The sequence below is a fragment of the Aythya marila genome (genome assembly GCF_965140915.1).
Source record: "Aythya marila genome assembly, chromosome: 1".
In the NCBI taxonomy this organism is placed as follows: Eukaryota; Metazoa; Chordata; class Aves; order Anseriformes; family Anatidae; genus Aythya; species Aythya marila.
Genome location: NC_139042.1, coordinates 148,569,340 through 148,589,682, shown reverse-complemented (window position 1 = coordinate 148,589,682; position 20,343 = coordinate 148,569,340). Strand labels below are relative to the sequence as shown.

Here is a 20,343-nt window from a genome sequence, read left to right as displayed (position 1 = left end):
GATGATTAATAGAGTTTTAAAAGAGATTTGAAGGGGAAAAGGGATAAAACCCAGTTTGCCAGTGCTAAGCTATGGAATGGCATGCCAAAATCTGAGGGACTACATGCTAGTGAGATCCTTCAGCCTGCTCCACGAGGTGCTGGCAACAACAAAGTACATTTGAAGTGTTTCAACAACAACATACACAGCATGATGAACAAGCAAGAGGAGCTAGAAATCTTGGCTCAGTCCCAGAGCTACATCATTGGCATATGCAAAAACTGGTGGGAAGAGTCCTGTGACTGATGTGTTACAGTGGATGGTTACAGGCTCTTCAGAAAGCATGAACAGAACAGGCAAGGCAGGCGGGTGGCATTGTAATGCAGGGGCTGGACTGTATGGAGCTTGCAGCTCTCATTAACATGGTTGAGAGCCTCAGAGTAAGGATTAAGGAAAAAGCAAAAAAAGCAGATGTCATTGCGGGAGTCTACCATAGGCCACACAGCCAGGATGACAACATCAATAAATTATTTTTTAAGGAATTAAGAGAGACCTTTTAATCAGAAGCCTTTGTCCTTATGGGTGACATCAAAACTGAGAATACTGCATAGCTGGTAGAAAAAGATCCAGGAGATTCCTAAAACACGTTGATTGTAACTTCTTAGTACAGGTACTAAGGAAGTCAACTAGAAAAGGTGCCCTCCTAGATTTGTTTGTAAAGAGGGAGGGTCTCAGGGGTGAAGTGGTGATTGGTGGCTGTCTTGGCCACAGTGACCATGAAGTTGTAGAGCTGAAAATCCTTGGTGATGGAAGGAAAACTGCCACCAAAACTTCAGCCCTGCATATGGGGAGAGCAAAATTTAGGCTGCTCAGGGAAATAGTTGGTAAGGTCCCCTGGGAAACTACTTTTCAAGGACCATCAGTGCTGGTTGCTTTTTAAGTACCACCCTTTAAGAGCACAGGAACAGACAATCCAAAAATTGCAAAAGGCAAGCAAGCAGGTGGTCAGCTTGGCTGAGCAGGGATCTTCTGGAGCTTATAGGGAAAAAGAAAGTGTCCACTGGAAGCAAGGTCAGGCAACAGGGGAGGACTACAGAGGCGCTGTTTGTCATTGTAGGGAGAAAATTTGTGTAACCAAAGCTCAAATGGAATTAAGAGTGGCCAGTATTGTGAGGGGCAGTAAAAAGGGCTTTTTAAAGTATGTTAAAAGCAAAAGGAGGTCCATTAGTTGATGAGGATGGTCACCTCACAAATAGGCAGATAGACAAAGCAAAGACTCTTAAAAAGCATTAAGAGTCTCCAATATCAGTGATGTGCTCTGAAATCCCTAGGGCCCTGAGATGGAAGACCATGACTGTGCTAATAATAAATTCCCAACCCATCCCAAACTTGCACAATATTTGCTGCTCTACCTGCTGTTTGTAATTTTAAGGGGTCCAATTGGATTCAACTGTTAGAGAGTGTAAAAATGAAGGCTATAAAAATGGTGAAGGGTCTAGAGAACAAGATGCATGAGGGGTGGCTGAAGCCACTTGGTTTGTTCAGCCCAGAGCAGAGGAGGCTGAGGGGAAGCCTGATAGCAGCCTGCAGCTCCCTCACAAGGGGAGTGGAGGGGCAGGTGCTGAGCTCTGCTCTCTAGTGACAGCAAGAGCATGGAACTGCAACAGAGGAAGGTCAGGCTGAGTGTTAGGAAAAGGTTCTTAAAAAAAAAAAAAAAAAAAAAAAAAAGCATGGAGCAAGACTTCTTGGAAGTCATTTTTGAGTACATGAAGGAAAAGGTGGTGACTGGTAAGTATAGGCATGGATTTTAAATCAGCTTGCTCCCAGTTATAAAATTACTGGTTTTACAAACAAGGTAAATGCCATTCACCCTTCTTCCTTTGCCTAGAGGAAGGCTTTCACTGTCAGACAGTACTGCCATACGCGACTTTAGATATTGCAGACTGAATAGATAGACAAGTTTGGAAGTTAAAGTCTGAATGAACAGACTAGATGAGTGAAATGGACTGAGAGCAGTAGTTAACACATTCTGTGAAACACCATAGGGGGCTAACCCAGAACCTGCTTTTTTATTTAAAAATATATGTACTTATATTTGTCAGTGGCCTAGAGGTGGTGATGAACTATACGCTCATCACATTTACAGATGACACCAAATTGGGTGGAACAGTCAACATGCTTGAGGGAAGAGCTGCCATGCAGATATACCTAGGTAGACTGGAAGAAAGGGGTGACAGGAACCATACAAAATACAAAACAGGAAATACAAAGTCATATAAAGGGATAAGTCCTTGCAATGATACTGGCTGAGCAGCAGCTCCGTGGAAAAGAAGTTGGGAGTCTTGGTGCATGTTCAGCAAGCTAAACAAGCCAGGAGTGTGCCTTGGCAGCAAAGAAGGCCAACAGTATCCTTGGCTGCATCAACAGTAGCGTAGCCAGTAGTCTGAAGAATGTGATTATCCTTCTCTAATCAGCACTTATTGGACCGAATTTAGAATACTGCATCCAATTTTTGGCCCCCCAGTCCAGGAAAGACATTGATAAACTGGAGTAAATTCAGCAGAGAGCTGCCAAGATGGTCAGGGAGACATGCCCTATGAAGAGAAGCTAAGGGAACAGCTTGTTCAGTCTGGAGAAGAAAAAGGCTTCAGGGGAATCTACTAATAGCCTTCTGATACCTACAAGAAAGTAATCAAGAAGATGAAGCCAGGCTCTTCATGTTGGCTGTCAGCAGACAGAAAAGAGAGAACAGGCACAAACTGAAACCAGACAGGTCCCAACTGGTTTCAGGGAAGAAAAAAGTCACCATGAGGACACTCAAGTAGTGGAACAGGTTGCCAAGAAAGATGCTGCCGTGTCTGTCCTTGGACGTTTTCAAAGCCTGACTGGATAACGCCTTGATTATCCTAGGCTGACCTCATAATTGACTCTGCTTTGAGCAGGATGTTGGATCAAAAACTTCCTGGTGTTCCTTCCAACCTGAATTATTTTACAATCTTAAGTTTAAAGAGTCTTATAGACACTGCTTTGCACATGCTTACAGTTTTCCAGCAACTTTAGAACACAAAACTCTAGGGCTGTGTGAATGCTAACCAATTAATCCAAACATTCAGAACAAGATCAGATCAAGTCTCATGTGCTTTCTAGCCTAAAATACTACTGTACCTACAGCTACAATCACAGTTTCACAAAAGCAACTGGAGTAATAGCATTTTCCCTACTACCAGACAGCTCAATGCACTAATTCACAAGCATGGTCAAGTAGAAGTGTATAACTTCTAAAATCCACTGTAGAAGACTATTTTTGGGCCTGAACCGAAGACCCTCTCCAAAGTATCACGCTCACTCAAAGGTGTTGAATGGAACACTTAATACAGCTGTTAGGCTTAAACTACTAGTACTGTGAGCTGTGCAATAGTGTCACCTAGTGGCCAGTACTCTTACAACGAAGTCAGGGCCCGATTCAAGAAGAAAACTCTACTGCCTACCAACTGTGCTACTCCATAAAACTAGTATATATGTATATTTATATAGACACACATGCATACGAAGCAAAAATCACAGCAACAAATAAGACTAAACTGAGTCATGGAAAAGCATAAGTTACACACAGCTTTTATGACCTTGAAAAATGTCATTCCAGAAATAGAAAAAGTTCTTTCGGGAAGCAAGAAGCATTATTGGTCTAAAAGAAAAGGATTTCTAGAATGATGGATGAGTACTGCAGTCTTTTGTTTATACCATCATAAATGAGGCTCAAGATCACCAGGTGTAAAATCATCTACTTCAATTCCAAACACAACATTGATACATTTCTTGTCAAGAGACAAGAACAAGTAAATGGAGATCTTGCATAATATACTTCGTGAGCGTTGCCCAAGTCTATGTACAGAATTTATAAATAGTTTTAGGGTTACAAGTATTAGAGCACCCCCAAACTTTAAGGACTGTTCATGCTACTGATTTTTGAAGTATTTGTAATTTCTTCTGATCTTACACAACTGAAGAGGAGAGGCAAACTTCAACTATTTCAACATTCCAGAGATTTATAAGAATGCTTGTTCTGCTCGTTGCACATTCCTCAAAACTACTGAAATTCGTTGAATCTTTGCATTTCTGTGGCTAACAGGTCTGCTTAAACTTTGTGCCACACTTGAATCAAATAAGTTTCATTAGATTTCCACTATCCTACAGCTTTCATCTCATCTACTGTTCACTTTCTTTCTTAGATGAAAGACTTGAGCATGAGAACATTTGTTATTCTCCATAGATTAGCAGACAATTGGTTGCACCATATCTTCCACATTCAAAATATTCTTAAGCACATCCCATCAATGTCCAACACTCTCAACTAAATTTCTAGGTTTTAAAAGAAAGAACATGACTCAAGCAGATGAAGAAAGTCTTTTTGACAGATTGTGTTCCACAATCAACTCAGCATTTATTTGGCTACTCTGTATTTTACAGAAGTTCAAGTTTCATAGGGTTTCCACTTTAACAAGCTCAAACAGTGAAGTAACAGACTTCAAATTATTAAGTAAACAGCCAAAAATACTGCATGTTTCTTGTAGCATAGAAAATACCAAGACCTAATTTTGTAGCTTGGCTAACATTTACAGCAAAGAAATAGCAATGTCACAGACAGATTGCCCAGTTTGCTCTCAAATTTCTGAGCTGGCTTCTAAAGACTAAGCAACAAAAATTTTTGCACTGTTGCTTTTTTCGCTGCTCTTCAGACTGCAGTAGAAACAGAAGTAGAGAAATTTATTTTGCAGAAGTACTTCTAGAATTTGTAACAACTGTAAAAAAAAAAAAAATCACAGGCAGGACATGCAGGCTGTCCCCACTCACATGGCTTACTGAAAACTTCAGGAAAATTGAGTGGTTTCTTTTTGTTCACCAATGTTGTAATCCTTACGGTTTTTGAGGACTGCAGCAGACTAATGAAGATTCTTCTGAAGACAGCCAACCAATTAGTACATTTCTATAACCACTTAGCTACTACATAAATATAGAAACAAATAAACACAATAGTAGTATTTTACATCTTGTGGTTATAAACCCCATAAAGAGTACAAGAACAAAAAATACATAGTACAGCCTGCTTTTATGCTTGGGTCGGTGAAACAAACAATAACACCTACACATATATATGCAATTTCCTGAACACTACTGAACATGATAGAATTTTCTATTTACAAAACTTATATCCTAAAGTGAAAGATATTGTCATACCACCTATATGGAATGAAAATAGGAACTAGAATGATGAAGAAAAGGACAGCAGGGACAGCAACAGGGATTAGAAAATAATTACTAAGCTCTAGAGAATTCTTCCAGTTACACTGCAATTTTTCCAGATACTTTGATTTTTCTTACATGCTTTAAACAGATGGGTAATTAACACAATGTAGCATTTTATGTTACACCTTGCTGAGTCACACAAACCTGCAAAAGTGGTCTTTCCACCCTAAAAGATAAGTTGGTACATAAATGTTTCTCCTTTTTTCATTTTTATGACTGTATAGTGCCAGACATGATTTAAACATAGAAAAAAAGCATACATTAGAAGTTGACTTGGAAGTTTTCTTTAACCATCACCACTGACAGCATGTCTCAGGCATTCAAGATGTTCAAATGAAAGAAACAAGTAGCAACATTAAAAATTAAAACAAAAACTGAAAAAAAAATGAAATTACAAAGATACTTCCAACATCAGTGGAATCTGAATGGTAATAATGTCTATTGTTTGCTTACAACATTGTTTTCATGGCTGCATGGATTAGACTCAATTTAACCAAAAAAATTTCCTTAGCACATAACTATTACAGGTAGTTGGCTAAGATTCTGTTTAGAAAAATTACTGATTATAAATGAAAGAGTTGCTAACTTGTATAATACTTAAACTGTTCTTTTTTTTTGGTTGTTGTCCTATAGACAGCACTTACCAATTCAAATTACGTCATACTACCACTTGCATGTCATTAATCTCACATTTATAATCCTGCCCAAGAAGACTAGCTTCAGGTCTTCAGAAACATGCAAAACCAGTAACTTTACAAGAACCTCCCTAAGAAACAGTTCTTACATTTGGCATATGTAGTTAAAAATAAGAGAACAGAACGGCTAAATAACCAATATTATTTATCGGTTCTTATTACCAAAGAAAGGAGTGGCAATGAAGAGTCCTTTATACAAGAATAAATACAGTGAGTTAAAATTGAAGTAATAAATGAGCAAGAAAAAGCAAAACAGTATGTATTCATCAGACCCACAAGACTTAATTTTTCTAATTCAATTATGATTAGGGAACTATTCAAATACATATATGTGAAGGTAAAAATTTAATACAAGGAACACCCTCAAAATCTAAAAGCTTACCCCATTTGCTTTTCAAAATTAAACTTTCTTTTCAGAAAAATGTTTAAAGTTGAGACACTTACTCTGAAATAAGTAAATGATTAGATCTTCTTTCGATCTCCCCCTCCCCAGCCCAAGACACACACAAGAAAAATAAAAGGTGCTCAACAAGACAAAGACAACAAATTCTATTACCTTGGATCCAAGATTTCACCAAGAATTTCTTCCAGCTTGTCAATAAAGTTAACAAAGTTTGAAAGTCCCTTTACATGGGCTCTTAAGGGATCAAATAATGAAGCTGCACAGCCTTTTCCTCCAAGTTCTACAGTTCGGATAAAAGATGTTGCCATCTATTAGGAGAAACATTTGGGAATACAAAATGTAGGCATATCCAAAAATGCATGTATGTTGAAGTGATCATCTCCTACAGATTTGCAAGCAGTGTATACAGCTGGATAATAGCAGAAATAAACCAAAATCAATAGAATGAATTTTAATAGCAAGCTTTTTACATCTCATTATACGTATTTGCAAGATCAATGCTTAAATAGTGCAGCAGTATAAAAATCCGCAAGCCAAACAAAAGTGACCCAACTAATTTGATTTTTTTTTTTTTTGGACAGCTTGGTAAAAGCTTTATTAATAGAGTATATATATTTTTGTTGTTGCTCTCTAAATGCTTGTGCTGACATCAAAAAAATACTCAAACATTCAGAGCCTTGTCTATGGCCTAAGAGCCTATGAATATTTAATATAAGCATGTAAAAATTGATTCCAGTAGCATATATATTTTCAGAGGTACAAATAAAAACTATGAATGCTCAAAGCTGAAAAAATGTGACCATTAAAAGGTCATCAGATATTCAATTCTGAAAGTTTCCATATATCTAGCATACAATAGAGACATTGAAAATAAGAGATGGCCTCAAAGTAGTACACTTTTGATCATGACCCCTCAAATTTTAATGCAATGATCAAAACAAACAGCTTAGCATTTCTCCATAAAAGTTAGATAAGAAACCAATTACAACTGCTTGATGCCGTAATGCTGATTCTACATATTAATTTCAGACTATACAGCTAAATCATAAAGCTCTTGGGACTGTAACAAATACAGCTGGAATTATTCTAGCAAAGAAAGTAAACCTGCCACTATTCCTGCTTTTGCACTAAAGACTTATTGTGGATAAAGTATGGTTCATAGGACCTTGCTTTCCCAATGGAAAATATTCTGGCTTTGCAGGACTTCTACAAGACATAGATGCCAGAAAAGACAACTTCTTTATACAGTAGAGAAGTTTCCCCTCTGGCAAGTATGAGGAAGAGGCAACAAATCCAGTCCAAACAACTTTTTAATATACAATTTTAATGGAGCATTAGGAGCTAAGATAATTAATCCTGGAACTGAGATTTCAGAAGTTTTCCATATTTTTCAACCATAAAATCTGAGACTGCAGCTGCTTCAGTGACTGTTACATACCCATACTGTTTTTCCTCTGTCTACTGTTGTCTGCACTGTGTATGCAAAATTTGATTATTTTAACTATGAGGTACCACAGTGGTTCTTTGGAGAAAGAATTCTTACTTCTTATAACTATTTTTGAGATGGCTCTATGGTGGCTATAACTATTCTAAGTATAAATTCACCTCACATGCTCTGAGTACTGTAATTGATGCTATAGCTTTTTATGTTCTTATGCAAGGGAGCATACTTCTTTTTCCTCTAGCTCTGTGCCTTTGAGTATAACATAGGCAGGAATATCCCATATCATATCTTGGAGAATATTTCAAGACTAATCAAGCTATAGACAACTGACAAGCATTACCCTCCAAAAATTCTGCCAAAGCTGAAGAAGCTGCAATACAGCTACTCCAAATTTTGGAGTCTGTTCTCATGTACATGTCAAAGGCAGTATTTTTATCATTAGATTGGTCTATAAAAGCGATTTTGTGCAAAAGAAATACTTTAAAACTTGAGTTAAACTGAATCTAAAAGTGCACAAAAAGTGTTTGTTTTTTTTAAAAAAAAAAAAAAAAACATTTAGCTAAAGTACCTTCAACATTTAAAACAAAAAAGGTAAAACGCATTGTAATGCACTGTTAATGGATTCTTTTTGTTAACAGTCCCGATTCCTGTTTTTGAAATGCCACACTTTAGTGCTCTAGAGGTACACATGCACACATTTTTCTTTGTCTTTATATCTCACAATCAAGCAAGCATCCATTTCTTCAGGCTGTATCTGTCACTTTTTTTGTTGTTGTTTGTTTTAAACCTAGAAACTATATTTAGGTGGTATTCAGCTTGGCTTGCAAGTGTCAGTCTTGTGTATGAAACTAAAGCAACATTTCATGTTTACAGAACTATTCCATTATCTCTGATCTACAGCAAGTTTCATTGGACACACATACCAGGAAAATGGACATTTTTCTCTCCTGTGAGGCATGTTTTAGCTTAGTAAAGGCTTCTCTACCGAGTCCTCTGTCAGGAACATTTAGAATATGAGCCAATGCCAGATCATCCTTAGAATTCACCAACAGGCTTAAATATGAATAAACACACTTCTTTGCCAAGAACATCACCTGTATAAGAAAGCATCAACATTAACTGGTCATCTTACTGCTCAATTACATGCTACTTTTTTAAATCTAATTACACATGTACTAATAGGACTCTGGAAAAGTAAGAATCTTACCTTACATAATTTCAAAATATTACTTCACGTATGGCAATTATGGAAGCACTGACAAAGGCAAGCATGATTAATATGTTAAAATTAGATTCACAAAATACCTAAAGTTGAAGGGACCCACACGGATCATTGAGTCCAAATCCTGGCTCCACATAGAACCACCCAAAATTCAGACCATGTCTGAGTGCATTACCCAAACACTTGAACTCCAGCAAGCTTGGTGCCATAACCACTGCCTTGGAGGCCTGTCCCAGTGCCCGACCACCCTCTCCCTCTGGGTGCAGAACCTTCTCCTAATACCCAGCCTCATCCTCCCCGTCCCAGCTCCATGCCATTCCCTCAGGTCCTGTCGCTGTCTCCAGAGAGCAGAGCTCAGCGCCTGCCCCTCCACTCCCCTCGTGAGGGAGCTGCAGGCTGCCATGAGGCCCCCCCCAAAGCCTGCTCTGGGCTGAACAAACCAAGGGACCTCAGCCACTCCCCACCTGTCTTGCCCTCTAGACCTTTCCCCATGTTTGTAGCCTTCCTTTGGAGGCTCTATAGTAGTTTTGTGTGTCTTATACTATGGTGCCCAAAACTGCAAGCAGTACTCGACATACTATATACTGTACTTGAGTATTCACAAAATATTTGAGAACTGTATCTCCAGTTATTAAAGTTGGCTTTCTATTTCTATTTAGCAATCTCTCCACAAACATCCCTTTTACATCTCAAGCCAAAATAGTAACACCATTAAACTACAATGATTTTACATTAACTTCAAATAAGCTAGACTTTCAACACCTCACCAGCTCCAGCTCAGATGCACTAATTTTTCCCTTGGTTGGTTCCCTGGGATTTAAATAACAGAAGTCCCACTGATTGAAGTTGTCGAGTTTATATTAAATTACAACCCAGCTCTACCCTTATATCCAAAAATATAAAATTATAATTACTTATATTGCAGTTCAGGATCCTATAAGAACAAAATTCTCAGAATTTAATAATTTATAGTTTTGTCATAAGCAAAGAAAGCAAAGACAAGAAAAGGCCATTAATAGAAAGAAAGATATAAACCTTTTGTAGCTGTGGAATTTCTTATTCAACAGGAAATAGGACGAATGTAAGCAGTCAAAAAGAAGGGGCCAAGAATATTTTTTATTATACATGTCACAGTCAGAGCACCAAGCGAGCCTATTGGTAGAAGTGCTATCTAGGGCATAAACTTAGTAACAAAGAGAAAAGCACCTAAGTGCATTTAACTGAAACACTTTGTTATCCTGATGTCAGATTGCTGGGAAGATGCTTGCTCACTTGTTGGGAACTATTTTGAGTTGCACCCAAATATTGTATTGAAATCGACACTTCCAAGCTTGCTTTCCTCATTAAATGACTGAAGCTTCACCATTTCAAACACTGTTATACTGATACTGTTTAGGTGGTTGAATTCAGTATCCCCACAAAGTCCTCAGTTGTCTACTGCAACAGATCAGCATTGTCTGCATTTCTACAGCTACCACTACAGTTGGTGCTCAGATTTCTTCTGAAAGTAAATAAGCATTACTTAAGTTGAAAAGTTAAACCTAAATTTATCTCTTACCATTTCACTTTGCAGCATCAGGCAAATTCTTTTAACTCACATCCAAGACAATGTTTAAATGATAATATACTTGCAAAAAATATGCATTCCCTATTGTTTAAAGGCAGATTAAATCTATGTCAAGTGCCCACCATAAAAGGACTGTCTTCCAGGGAATAAATTTGTGCGCTTGCCCCATGCACACACTCATACCAAAGAGATACAGAGCTTGAATATACTTAAAAAAACACAACAATATCTTAATAGAAATAACTGCAAAAGAAAACTTGTATTCCATATTCCATTAAATTTTCTGTATCTAAAAAGCACTAAAAAAAGAATTTATAGACACATTTATTATTATTTATTTATTTACCTTCGCATTGCTCTGGTCCTGTCTGTTGACTGGTGTGGGAGTAGAAGGAACACAGCCACTATTTTCTGGTACATTCATTATGCCAGAAATAAATTCCAGCAGTTGAACCTTTAATAAAAAGAATTGCATAAATTTAAATACAAAGATGACTGTAACACAAAAGTAGTAATAACACCAAGTAAAACTATGATTTTCTCCAGCTTGCTAATGTTTTGAACACCAAAAGCTACTTTTTCTTTAGTCTTTAGAAATACAATTGTTCTAAGAGAGAAATGACATGTAAGATTCAAATTAACTCAGGAGAACTTTTACAGTTACTGCCCTAAAAGCAGCTATTTTAAAAAAAAAAAAGTTAGCACTATGCCATAATTATAAAGAACTCATCAACCCTCCAAAGTTTTCTACCTTTCCCATGAAAGTAGCAAAAAACAAAAGAAAAGCAATTACAGCTTCCTAAACTTTAGTCCTAAACTTTATTTCTTTTGAAGAACTGTTTGAGTGCAGATTCTCTAAACTTAAGTAGGCAAGTTTGTTACAAGCATACCTGTCATAGACTCATACAACAATTTAGGTTAGTAGGGCTCTTTTGAGATCACCTAGTACAGTTACTTGCTTGAAGCAAGACAAGTTAGACCAGGTTGCTCAGTGATGACTTGCCGCGCCAAGTTTAATATCTCCAAAGGCAAGATTCCACATCTTCTCCGGGCAACCTGTTCCAGTATTTGACTACTTTTTCATGGACACAGCTTTATCCCCAACTCAGGAGGAAGAGTTATTCCAAGCAATTGAAATATCCTGTCCTTTATTGACTAATTTCCTCTAATAACGCATGTTACCTTCCTGCAAGCAGACAGCTAACTCCTCTCTGTAATTTTTGTTACAAGCTAGAAATAGGTGCAGCTAAATCCAATGTTAATTAATTTTTCATTATATGTTTCCTTTGTCTTTTAATCTTCCCATACTCTAGAGAGCACAGAATCAAATAAAATCATGTGGCATGCTTGTATTTTAAACTTCTTTTAATTGCTACTAATACACAACCATCAGACCCAGCAACATGGGTTCAGGAAAGTCCATCTCACTAATTTGATACCCTTCTATGGTCAGATCACACTCTTAGTAGAGGAAGGGAAGGCAGTGGATGTAGTTTTTCTGGATTTTCACATGGTTTTTGGTTTTGTCCCTCATGGTCCTTCTAGACAAATTGCCTAACTGTGAGAAAAACTGACTCACACTGTGACATTTGGACTCAATTTTTGCAGGTCCCTTCCAACTGTATCCATCTTATTCTGATCTTTGTTATCAGATCAAAATATATAACCAAAGTTTCATTATTTTTGTAGTCAGACTGCAATATGTACTACAACTTCTCTAGCCTGGAGCATGGCCTCATGTGCGGTGTTATAACATCTGAAGCACAATAAACTGCAACAGATGCTTGACTGAGTAGCTGAAGTGGAACCTCTTGCAGTCTCTGGAAAAAATTGAACATGAAGATACATGAAGAATATGGAAAATTTTTTTGCCTTTAGGAGCGAGGTATTTTTAAAGTGAAAACCAAAAATATTTGGACTGTCTATCAACATATATCCAAAACTCCATGACACATTAATCACTAAGCTTTGATCTATCTACATCAAGTCTCTACAATTCAGTTTTCAGTTCTGTTTGTGAGAAAAAACAATATACTCAGTGGAGCTGTGATCTACCCATCCAGCAGGACAGCAGAAATATGCAATTTTTGAATGGATCTATGATGTCTTAAAGATTTATTAATTTAAAGTCATCTGTTCCTCCAGAGAAAAGGGAAGTCATTTGTGAATAATTCAAGACTTCCACATATATTTTAGAAGCGCTGTAAATCCACAACTGGAATCAGAAATACGGTAAAACAGAGATCAAACAAGCAAAATACTTACAGGGGCTATGCTTTCCTCTTCAGATACAAGTGCAAGAGCATAGCACTTCTGACATATATCTATGATATCTAACATATTGCTGCTTGCTAAGAAGGAATCATAGGCTTTTTTAACATCAGCATAACTTTCTCTTTCTTCCATGTTTTCATGTGATAATCCTAGTTTGTCATGTAACAAATATTTCCAAGTTTCCATCACATCATTAAGTAATACCGTGAAGTCTCCGTGGTGCTAATAGGACAGAAAAAACAATGTTTTATGTTCAGCATAGCTTTAAAAGTTACTTTAAAACAAGATATATATATGTATCTTACAGAAAAAAAATATAAACTAAATATTTGCATTTGTAACAAAGTATTACTTATAATTGAAGTTATTCCAGTGCTTTGGTCTTAGCTCTAACTTTTTGTAATTAAGTCTTTTATCCTGATCTTTAAAATGCCAGGCATACATTTTGAACTTTACTCATAAGAAAATAAATTGATTTTCACAGGACTACTGCATAAATATAGTTAATTATTTGCAGAAATAGTGTTCTTCACAGCAGGCATTTACCTTCCAAAAGCAGTAAATAATATTAACATGCTTCAAGTAGTGATCTGAGAAAACATATGCCATCTCCCAACAAAAATGAACTTTTTTCCCCCCTCCCTTATTAATAGTTTACTATAATGTTGATAGCATTGCTACACAGATCTAACAAATGCATTAAAGCAACACACACCTAATTATATCCATATACCCCTTACTAGTATCATAAATAACATCAACCATATGACACTATCTTATACCCAGCTTTGGGCCCACACTCCCTTACAGAATGATTAGATTACATTCCCATGCACCCATCTGCCTCCTTCCCTTTAGCCCTTCCCCCTCTCTCCCCCAAATGAAAGAGAATTACAACTTGACAGTCAAATAGAAGATTTAATAGCAATTAATAGAGTTAAAGTGCAAATAAAGTAGGCAAAAAATGACAAAATGTGGGTAGCACAATAACCACCAGCATGTTTTCAGCAACTGGAGAATCTTTCCCTATTCTAGGCAAAAAAATAAAATTCATGTGTATCCAAGTAATGTAAGAGGCTGGTTTCACAGCTGCAGTTCCTTTCCTACTCTCGAGAGAAGAGCACTCCGTTGACCTTTGATGGACAGAAACAGAAAATACATCAAGAGGAAGGACTAAAATCACATTTTATTTATCTATCAGTTACTTCCCCCCCAAAGGATTTACATCAAAATAAGGTCATCTGCTATAAATGCATTTATATATAGGGGTGCGTCAAATAATGATCCCTAAGCACTTCTGAGATGTGCAAACACTTAACTGTAAAGCAATAGCTTGCAGTTTTATTATGCAGAAACCAAAAGGGAAAATATAGAAAATGCTTTTTATTAAGTCTTTACGTGGAAGAACAGAAGAGACTAAAAATAAAAGACTAAACATAGCATTATGGACTACATATAATCTTATAAGTAAGTGGAAAACTAAAGGACCAAAGCTGTTAGCAAAGGTGCCATAGTCGGGGGTTACAAGAACAACAGCAGGGCACAAGTGAAAAGCAAAAAGGTAAAAGTTACTGAAGGCAGGAACAAATAGGGATGGAATTCACAGTTTTAAATCAAAAAGAGTAAATGACACATCCGTCTTATTTGAGTAAAACTGAATGATGTGTTAACTGGCTTGCAGCCTACAACCTTCATCGTCAGCAAGAAGATGGGAGAGCTTAGGTAATGCTGCGCTTGGGTACAGTATATAACACTACTTAGAGGATCTCTTATTTAAAGGAAATGAGTATTATCAGCGGTTAAAGTCTGCAATAATGAGAAAGCCTTAAAATAAGTTCAATCCCTTTAAGCAAAACTACATTCACAAAGAATTACAGTCAGAGCCTGACTAAGTTAAAATACATAGCAAAGGCTTCTGCTACTCATCTGGGGGCCCCCATCACAAGAAGGGCACAGACCTATTAGAACGAGTGCAGAGGAAGGCCACAAAGACAATCAAGGGGTTGGAGCACCTCACCTACAAAGACAGGCTGTGGGAGTTGAGACTGTTCAGAAGAGAAGGCTCCAGAGACCTTAAGGGGTCCTACAGCAAAGCTGGGGAGGAACTCTATCAGGGAATGTAGGGATAAGACAAGGGGGAATGGCTTTACACCAAAAGAGGGTTGATTTAGATTAGACCTTAGGAAGACATTCTTTGCTGTGAGGGTGGTGAGGCACTGGAACAGGCTGTCCAGGGAAGCTGTGGATGCCCCATCCCTGGAAATGTTCAAGGCTGGGTTGGATGGGGCTTTGGACAACTGTGCTGGTGGGAGGTATCTCTGCCTGCTGCCAGGGGAAGTTGGAAATAAATGGCCTATAAGGTCTCTTCCAACCTAAACCATTCTATGATATGAACTCTTTCCACTTCAGCCCCTCCAAAAATTAAATATATAATATTATAAACACAACTCAAAGAGATCAGCAGTTGGTCAGAGGAAAAAGTCATTTTAGCTTGGTACTTGTGGAAGAATTTGTTTCAAAACAAAGTAGAATCTCAATATAGTATCTATTAAACCAAAGCTATTCCTTGCAAGACAAAGGACATGCAGAGATTAGCAAAGTTAAATTTCAAATATTTTTGCAGCTCTAATATAAGTAAAATCGCACTCCAGATATTAACTTTCATGATCAGGTGCTCACTGTGGCAGTGTATTCTATTACTTACACAGTCAATTGTCACAAGTCTGATGTTAAATGAAAAAATAAGTGCATGATGGTTTCCAACAAGCATATGCCAGCTGACTAATGTCTAAAGGAAGTTCAAAAAGTTCTGGACTTTCATTCCATGATAGACATTGCAAGTATTGTGTTTCATGGGCATAGAAAAAAGATGTTATAAAGCATCTTCACTTCCTTTGCTTCTTGATAATTTAGCACATTAAATCTCCTTGGATTCTTATTTTAGCATGTTTGAAATCCAGTAGCAACATTTCATGCCTAAATACACCTTTTTAGTATTTTCTAGGTATTGTGAACTTTCTAGGGCTAATTACATAGCAAAGCCGTTTCTATTTTGCCATAGAGTTGTTAAGAAAAACACAAACACGATGCATATTCCAGCAATATTATGGTCTCTCCTACCTTCCCTAAATAAATGGCCACTAACTGCTTTTGAAACATGTGCTTTCAAGATTGCTATGTTTAACCACCATCCTGGTGTTGTCTCTAATCCTAGTTTTTCAGGCATACTCCTAGATTGCAGTATTCCTGTCTGGTACTCTTCCTGATTTGTGAGATTCTGCAATCTTGCAGTCTCCAACCCTACACGGAGCTTTTAGTGCTTGCATGTGCTCTCTTCTAAGAGGGAGGCTCCCAGACTGTGACCTATAAAGCACATTAAGCAATATAAAGCAACACTTCAAATGGGTTTCCTATTCCAGGAAATGTTGATAGGGCTGCATGCAGATTTAGAAACCCATCCATGTAAGAGCAAATATAGAGACATAAGCATCTGATAGCTGTGACATTGAAGTCTGGCAGAAGCAAAGGCAATGAACTTTCAGGCCAAGATCCCAGGCTTAGAAAAGCCAGTATAACTTGCAGAGCTAGTTGTTTGGGACTGCACAATGTTTTAGAGGGTAGTCCTCAGTACAAGAGGCACACTGACATACTGAAGAGACCCCAGTGAAGACCCACAAAGATGATCAAGGCACCCCTCCTCTGAAGAGGGGCTGAGAGAGCCAGGGCTGCTCAGCCCTGAGAGGAGAAGGCTCAGCAGGGAATGCATCAATGAGTACAGACAGCTGAGCAGAGGATGCAAGGAAGGGAGCCAGGCTCCTTGCAGTAATGCCCCACTGACATGAGAAGATAATAACAGGCACAAACACAGGAAGGTCTATCCAATCATCAGGAAAGTCTTTGTTACTGAGGGTCACCGAGCTCTGGCACAGGTTGCCTATAAAGGCTATGAAATCTCACTCCCTAGGAGGGATAAATCTCCCTCCTTGAGACTCAAAACGTGTCTGGACCAGTCCTAGGAAACAGTTTCTAGGCGGCCCTGCTTTTATACAGGGAGGTCCACAGGTACAAACATAACCAACAAGACAGTTACTCTCAATTGAACTTCACCTTGAATTTTACTTCTATTTCAAACCTCAAGAAAGGTGGCTCTTCTTGAAAGTTTACCTAAGTTTTGTTTTGTTTTTTGTTTTTTGTTTTTTTTTTTAGCATTTACCTAGATTGATTAGTAACTTTCACTACACTCTATATGCCACCAATGGCTTTATGTCTTATAGCTACAACAAAAGATACATTCAGAGGAACTCTAATAACACATTTTTCCCCTTTCATCACAACTATTCAGTTAACTTCTCATGCTGTTTGCTACCATTATACTTGGTGAAATTTAAGTTTAAAAGTATGAGACTTAAATGTTTCTGGAGTTTTCCAAAGCTGGGTTGGGAGCAATCTCTTCTTCATCCCTTATGTATCTTATACACATGCAAGGAACATTGTACACCTCCTAGAAGTACTGGGTACACACTCACAGCTCAGATGCATAGGACTTCAACTGAGGAGCCTTAGGAAAAACAGTAGCCAAGAACGCAATGTTGCAAGCAACTTGTGCAGCCTATACCCAATCCATCTTACATTCATTCTTCTCATGTCATTCCAAAGCATTTCCAGAGCCCTTAGCAAAAAGATAAAAGGAGAACCTTGAGCTGAGCAGTGGACCAAATGAATTGCCTTGATGGGATAAGAACATCCCAAATGCTAGTTACCTCACTCTGCTCTACAGAGAATGAGAAACACTCAGTAGAAATAAACTGAAGTTGCACAAGCAAACAAAATACACTAGTATTTAAAGCTGAAGACTCAGATACATACTTAAAACACTTCTATCCTCTCATCTGTCTTGGTGTTCTTTTTCTAAGCCCTAATTTGACAAAGTGCTTAATCATTACTTTTAGAGCATCTCATGGCATCAAACATTCAGATGAAACACTGAATTGACCAAAATGGTTGTTTTAAATAGGTGCCCAAACAAAAAGTCCAGTAAGTGAACCCGGTTTAAGATGCACTAAATACTGTGAGAAACAAAGCTGTGTTTTTGCAATGAAAGTTGTTTTTGCAGTGGAAAATCCACTAACCTTGAATATTCAAAAGTGATTGTGCAGGCATGACAGTAGCATAGCAGTGGAGAGTATGTTAAGCAGATAAGGGGAAGGTCCCACTGTCCCAAAATAATTAAGATAGCTAAGAAAACCAGAATGAGCAGTACAAAATCCGTAAAAACAAAAATCACAGGCCCTCTAGTCACAAAAGAAGAAAAAAGGAAAAGGAGAAATTAACAGTTGCTCAAATAAAATTGTACATATATGGTGTAGAAGTGCATTGAATAGTGTGTGAACCTGTAGTACTCAGCCAATGAGGGAACAGGAGAAATCAGGTGTCGAGTAATAGGGAATATGAGGTTATGATGAACTTCTACTGTGAGCTCCTGCTTGAAGGACGCTCACCACTGCGACTAAAATAGCTTCACAGAAGACCCTGTCTGAGAAACTTGAGATTTTTCACACAGTACCAAGAATGTTCTGAAAGAGTGCTGACCTGTTTATTGACTTCAGCCATTGACAGTTGTAACGCCATCAGCATGCAATCTGCTCCACATACAGTAGTTCTTTCTGAGTTGGAAAATAAGTGCCATTGTCTTCTGAAACGTTTGATCAAGTTTAAAATCTTTTGCTGGAAATCAACCATTGTCTAGAGTAGAACACAAAATTAAGAGAAATAAATGTGAAAAATAAGAGAGGTCCAACATGTTTTCACCTTCCATTAAGCTACACATCTGCTGTTGTTTATTTTTTCACATCAAATCCAGAGAATAAGTTCTTTCCGTTAAACACACAGTGCATTAAGACTCACCTCACTAATGACAGAGCAACAATGAAGAGGCAGGGTAAAACATACTTATGCATGATGTCTTCACAAAGACCCCTTATTCTCCTTGTATATTTTACTAACTTGAAAGAATTAAAGTTACTACAAAGGACACTCTTTTGTCTCAGCAAGGACCCAATCTGATACCCTAAAGTGTATCTTCAGTACTACCTGCTTTCACTGCTTGTCCAGTCCGTATCTATTAAAAGAGTTTAAAACTGGAAAGTTTTATTCACTATTGTTTTCAAGTTATTAATAAAGACATCTGATTTTTTTTTGTTGTTTTTGTTACCTATGCACAAAGCCTTTTTTCCTTTCCTCCCATAAGTCATCATTCTCCCTATTTCCTTTGGAAATGAGTTTCAACATTGGTTTTGTATTTGACTACTTCATGCTTTGGCTTTCACCTTCTTGCATTTACCAAGCCAAAAGTACCTGAGACTCAAACTGCCTTCTCTAAACCCATTAATTTCTGAAACACAATTCCCTAACGCTGCATACAGTACACAATGAAGACCCCCGTCTTTTACTTTCAGACCACAAACCCAACCTTTCCCCTTATTTCACCTTGTTAACGCGTAGGTCACTGCACTTATTTATTTATTGGTAATTAGTATGATCAGGAACAGGAGAGGGGCGGGGAAAACAAAGCAACATCTTGCAACAAGCAAGACAAAGCAACAACTTACCAAGATGTTTGCAGGGGAAGAGTTAGAATCACATTTGGGTTGGAAGAGACCTTAAAGACCATCAGTTTCCAACCATAGGAAGCCATGGGCAGGGACACCTCCCACCATATCAGGTTGCCCAGTGCCCCATCCAGGCTGGCCTTGAACACCTCCAGGGATGGGGCATCCACAGCTTCTCTGGGCAACCTGTGCCAGCACCTCACCACTGTCTAAGCAAAGAATTTCTTCCCAATATCTAATGTAAAGCCACAAGTTTTATTTAAGTTATTAAAATTATAAGTTATTTAAGTTTTTAGCTATTCCTCCTTGTCTTATCATTACACTTCCTTGATGAAGAGTCCCTCCTTATCTTTCTTGCAGGCCCCCTCCAAGTAAGTGAATTCGCTTTACTTTATCCCATTTTACTTTGAAATGAACAAAAAACAGGAGTCATAGCAAACAAAACCGTTGGATAGGTACAAATCAGCCCAGGGCAAGCATAACAAACTCTCGATAAGGGGTTTCTGCCCCCTCACCCTCCTCAGTGAGGGAGGCTTCTGAGGAACAATACAAGTCATTGGGAGCCAGCACCCACCCTAACAACCCCAAAATAGCCCGCAGGACAAGCCCTGCACCCTATACCCGGTATTGCCACCACCGCCCGGGACCCACCCCAAACTCTGAGGGTCCCCCCCGCCCAGCTCCCCGGGCACAACACGAGGCCCCAGCGGGCTGAGGCTGCCCCCGCTCACCCACCTCCGGCCCTGGGGGGGGACCGGGGCTGCTGGCAGGGCTCCGGTGCGAGGCGGCTGCCGGCCCTTTCCGCCGATTTTAATTTAAATCCTCCGCTGCCGCCCAATTAGGGAGC

General features: G+C 38.3%; 1 protein-coding gene across 3 annotated transcripts in view; it reads right to left on the bottom strand.

Moving 5' to 3' along the window:
* PARPBP (PARP1 binding protein) overlaps positions 1-20,294 on the bottom strand; it is a 52,930-nt gene extending 32,636 nt beyond the window's left edge. For all 3 annotated transcript variants that reach the window (XM_082784480.1, XM_082784481.1, XM_082784482.1), the window contains exons 1-6: positions 20,232-20,294; positions 18,478-18,630; positions 12,880-13,110; positions 10,961-11,068; positions 8,749-8,919; positions 6,535-6,689 (exon numbers count right to left, since the gene is read on the bottom strand). In XM_082784480.1, the coding sequence (XP_082640606.1) occupies positions 6,535-6,689; positions 8,749-8,919; positions 10,961-11,068; positions 12,880-13,110; positions 18,478-18,627 (815 nt within the window). In that variant the 5' untranslated portion in view covers positions 18,628-18,630; positions 20,232-20,294. The remainder of the gene's footprint in view (positions 1-6,534; positions 6,690-8,748; positions 8,920-10,960; positions 11,069-12,879; positions 13,111-18,477; positions 18,631-20,231) is intronic.
* Positions 20,295-20,343: the final 49 nt, after the last annotated feature.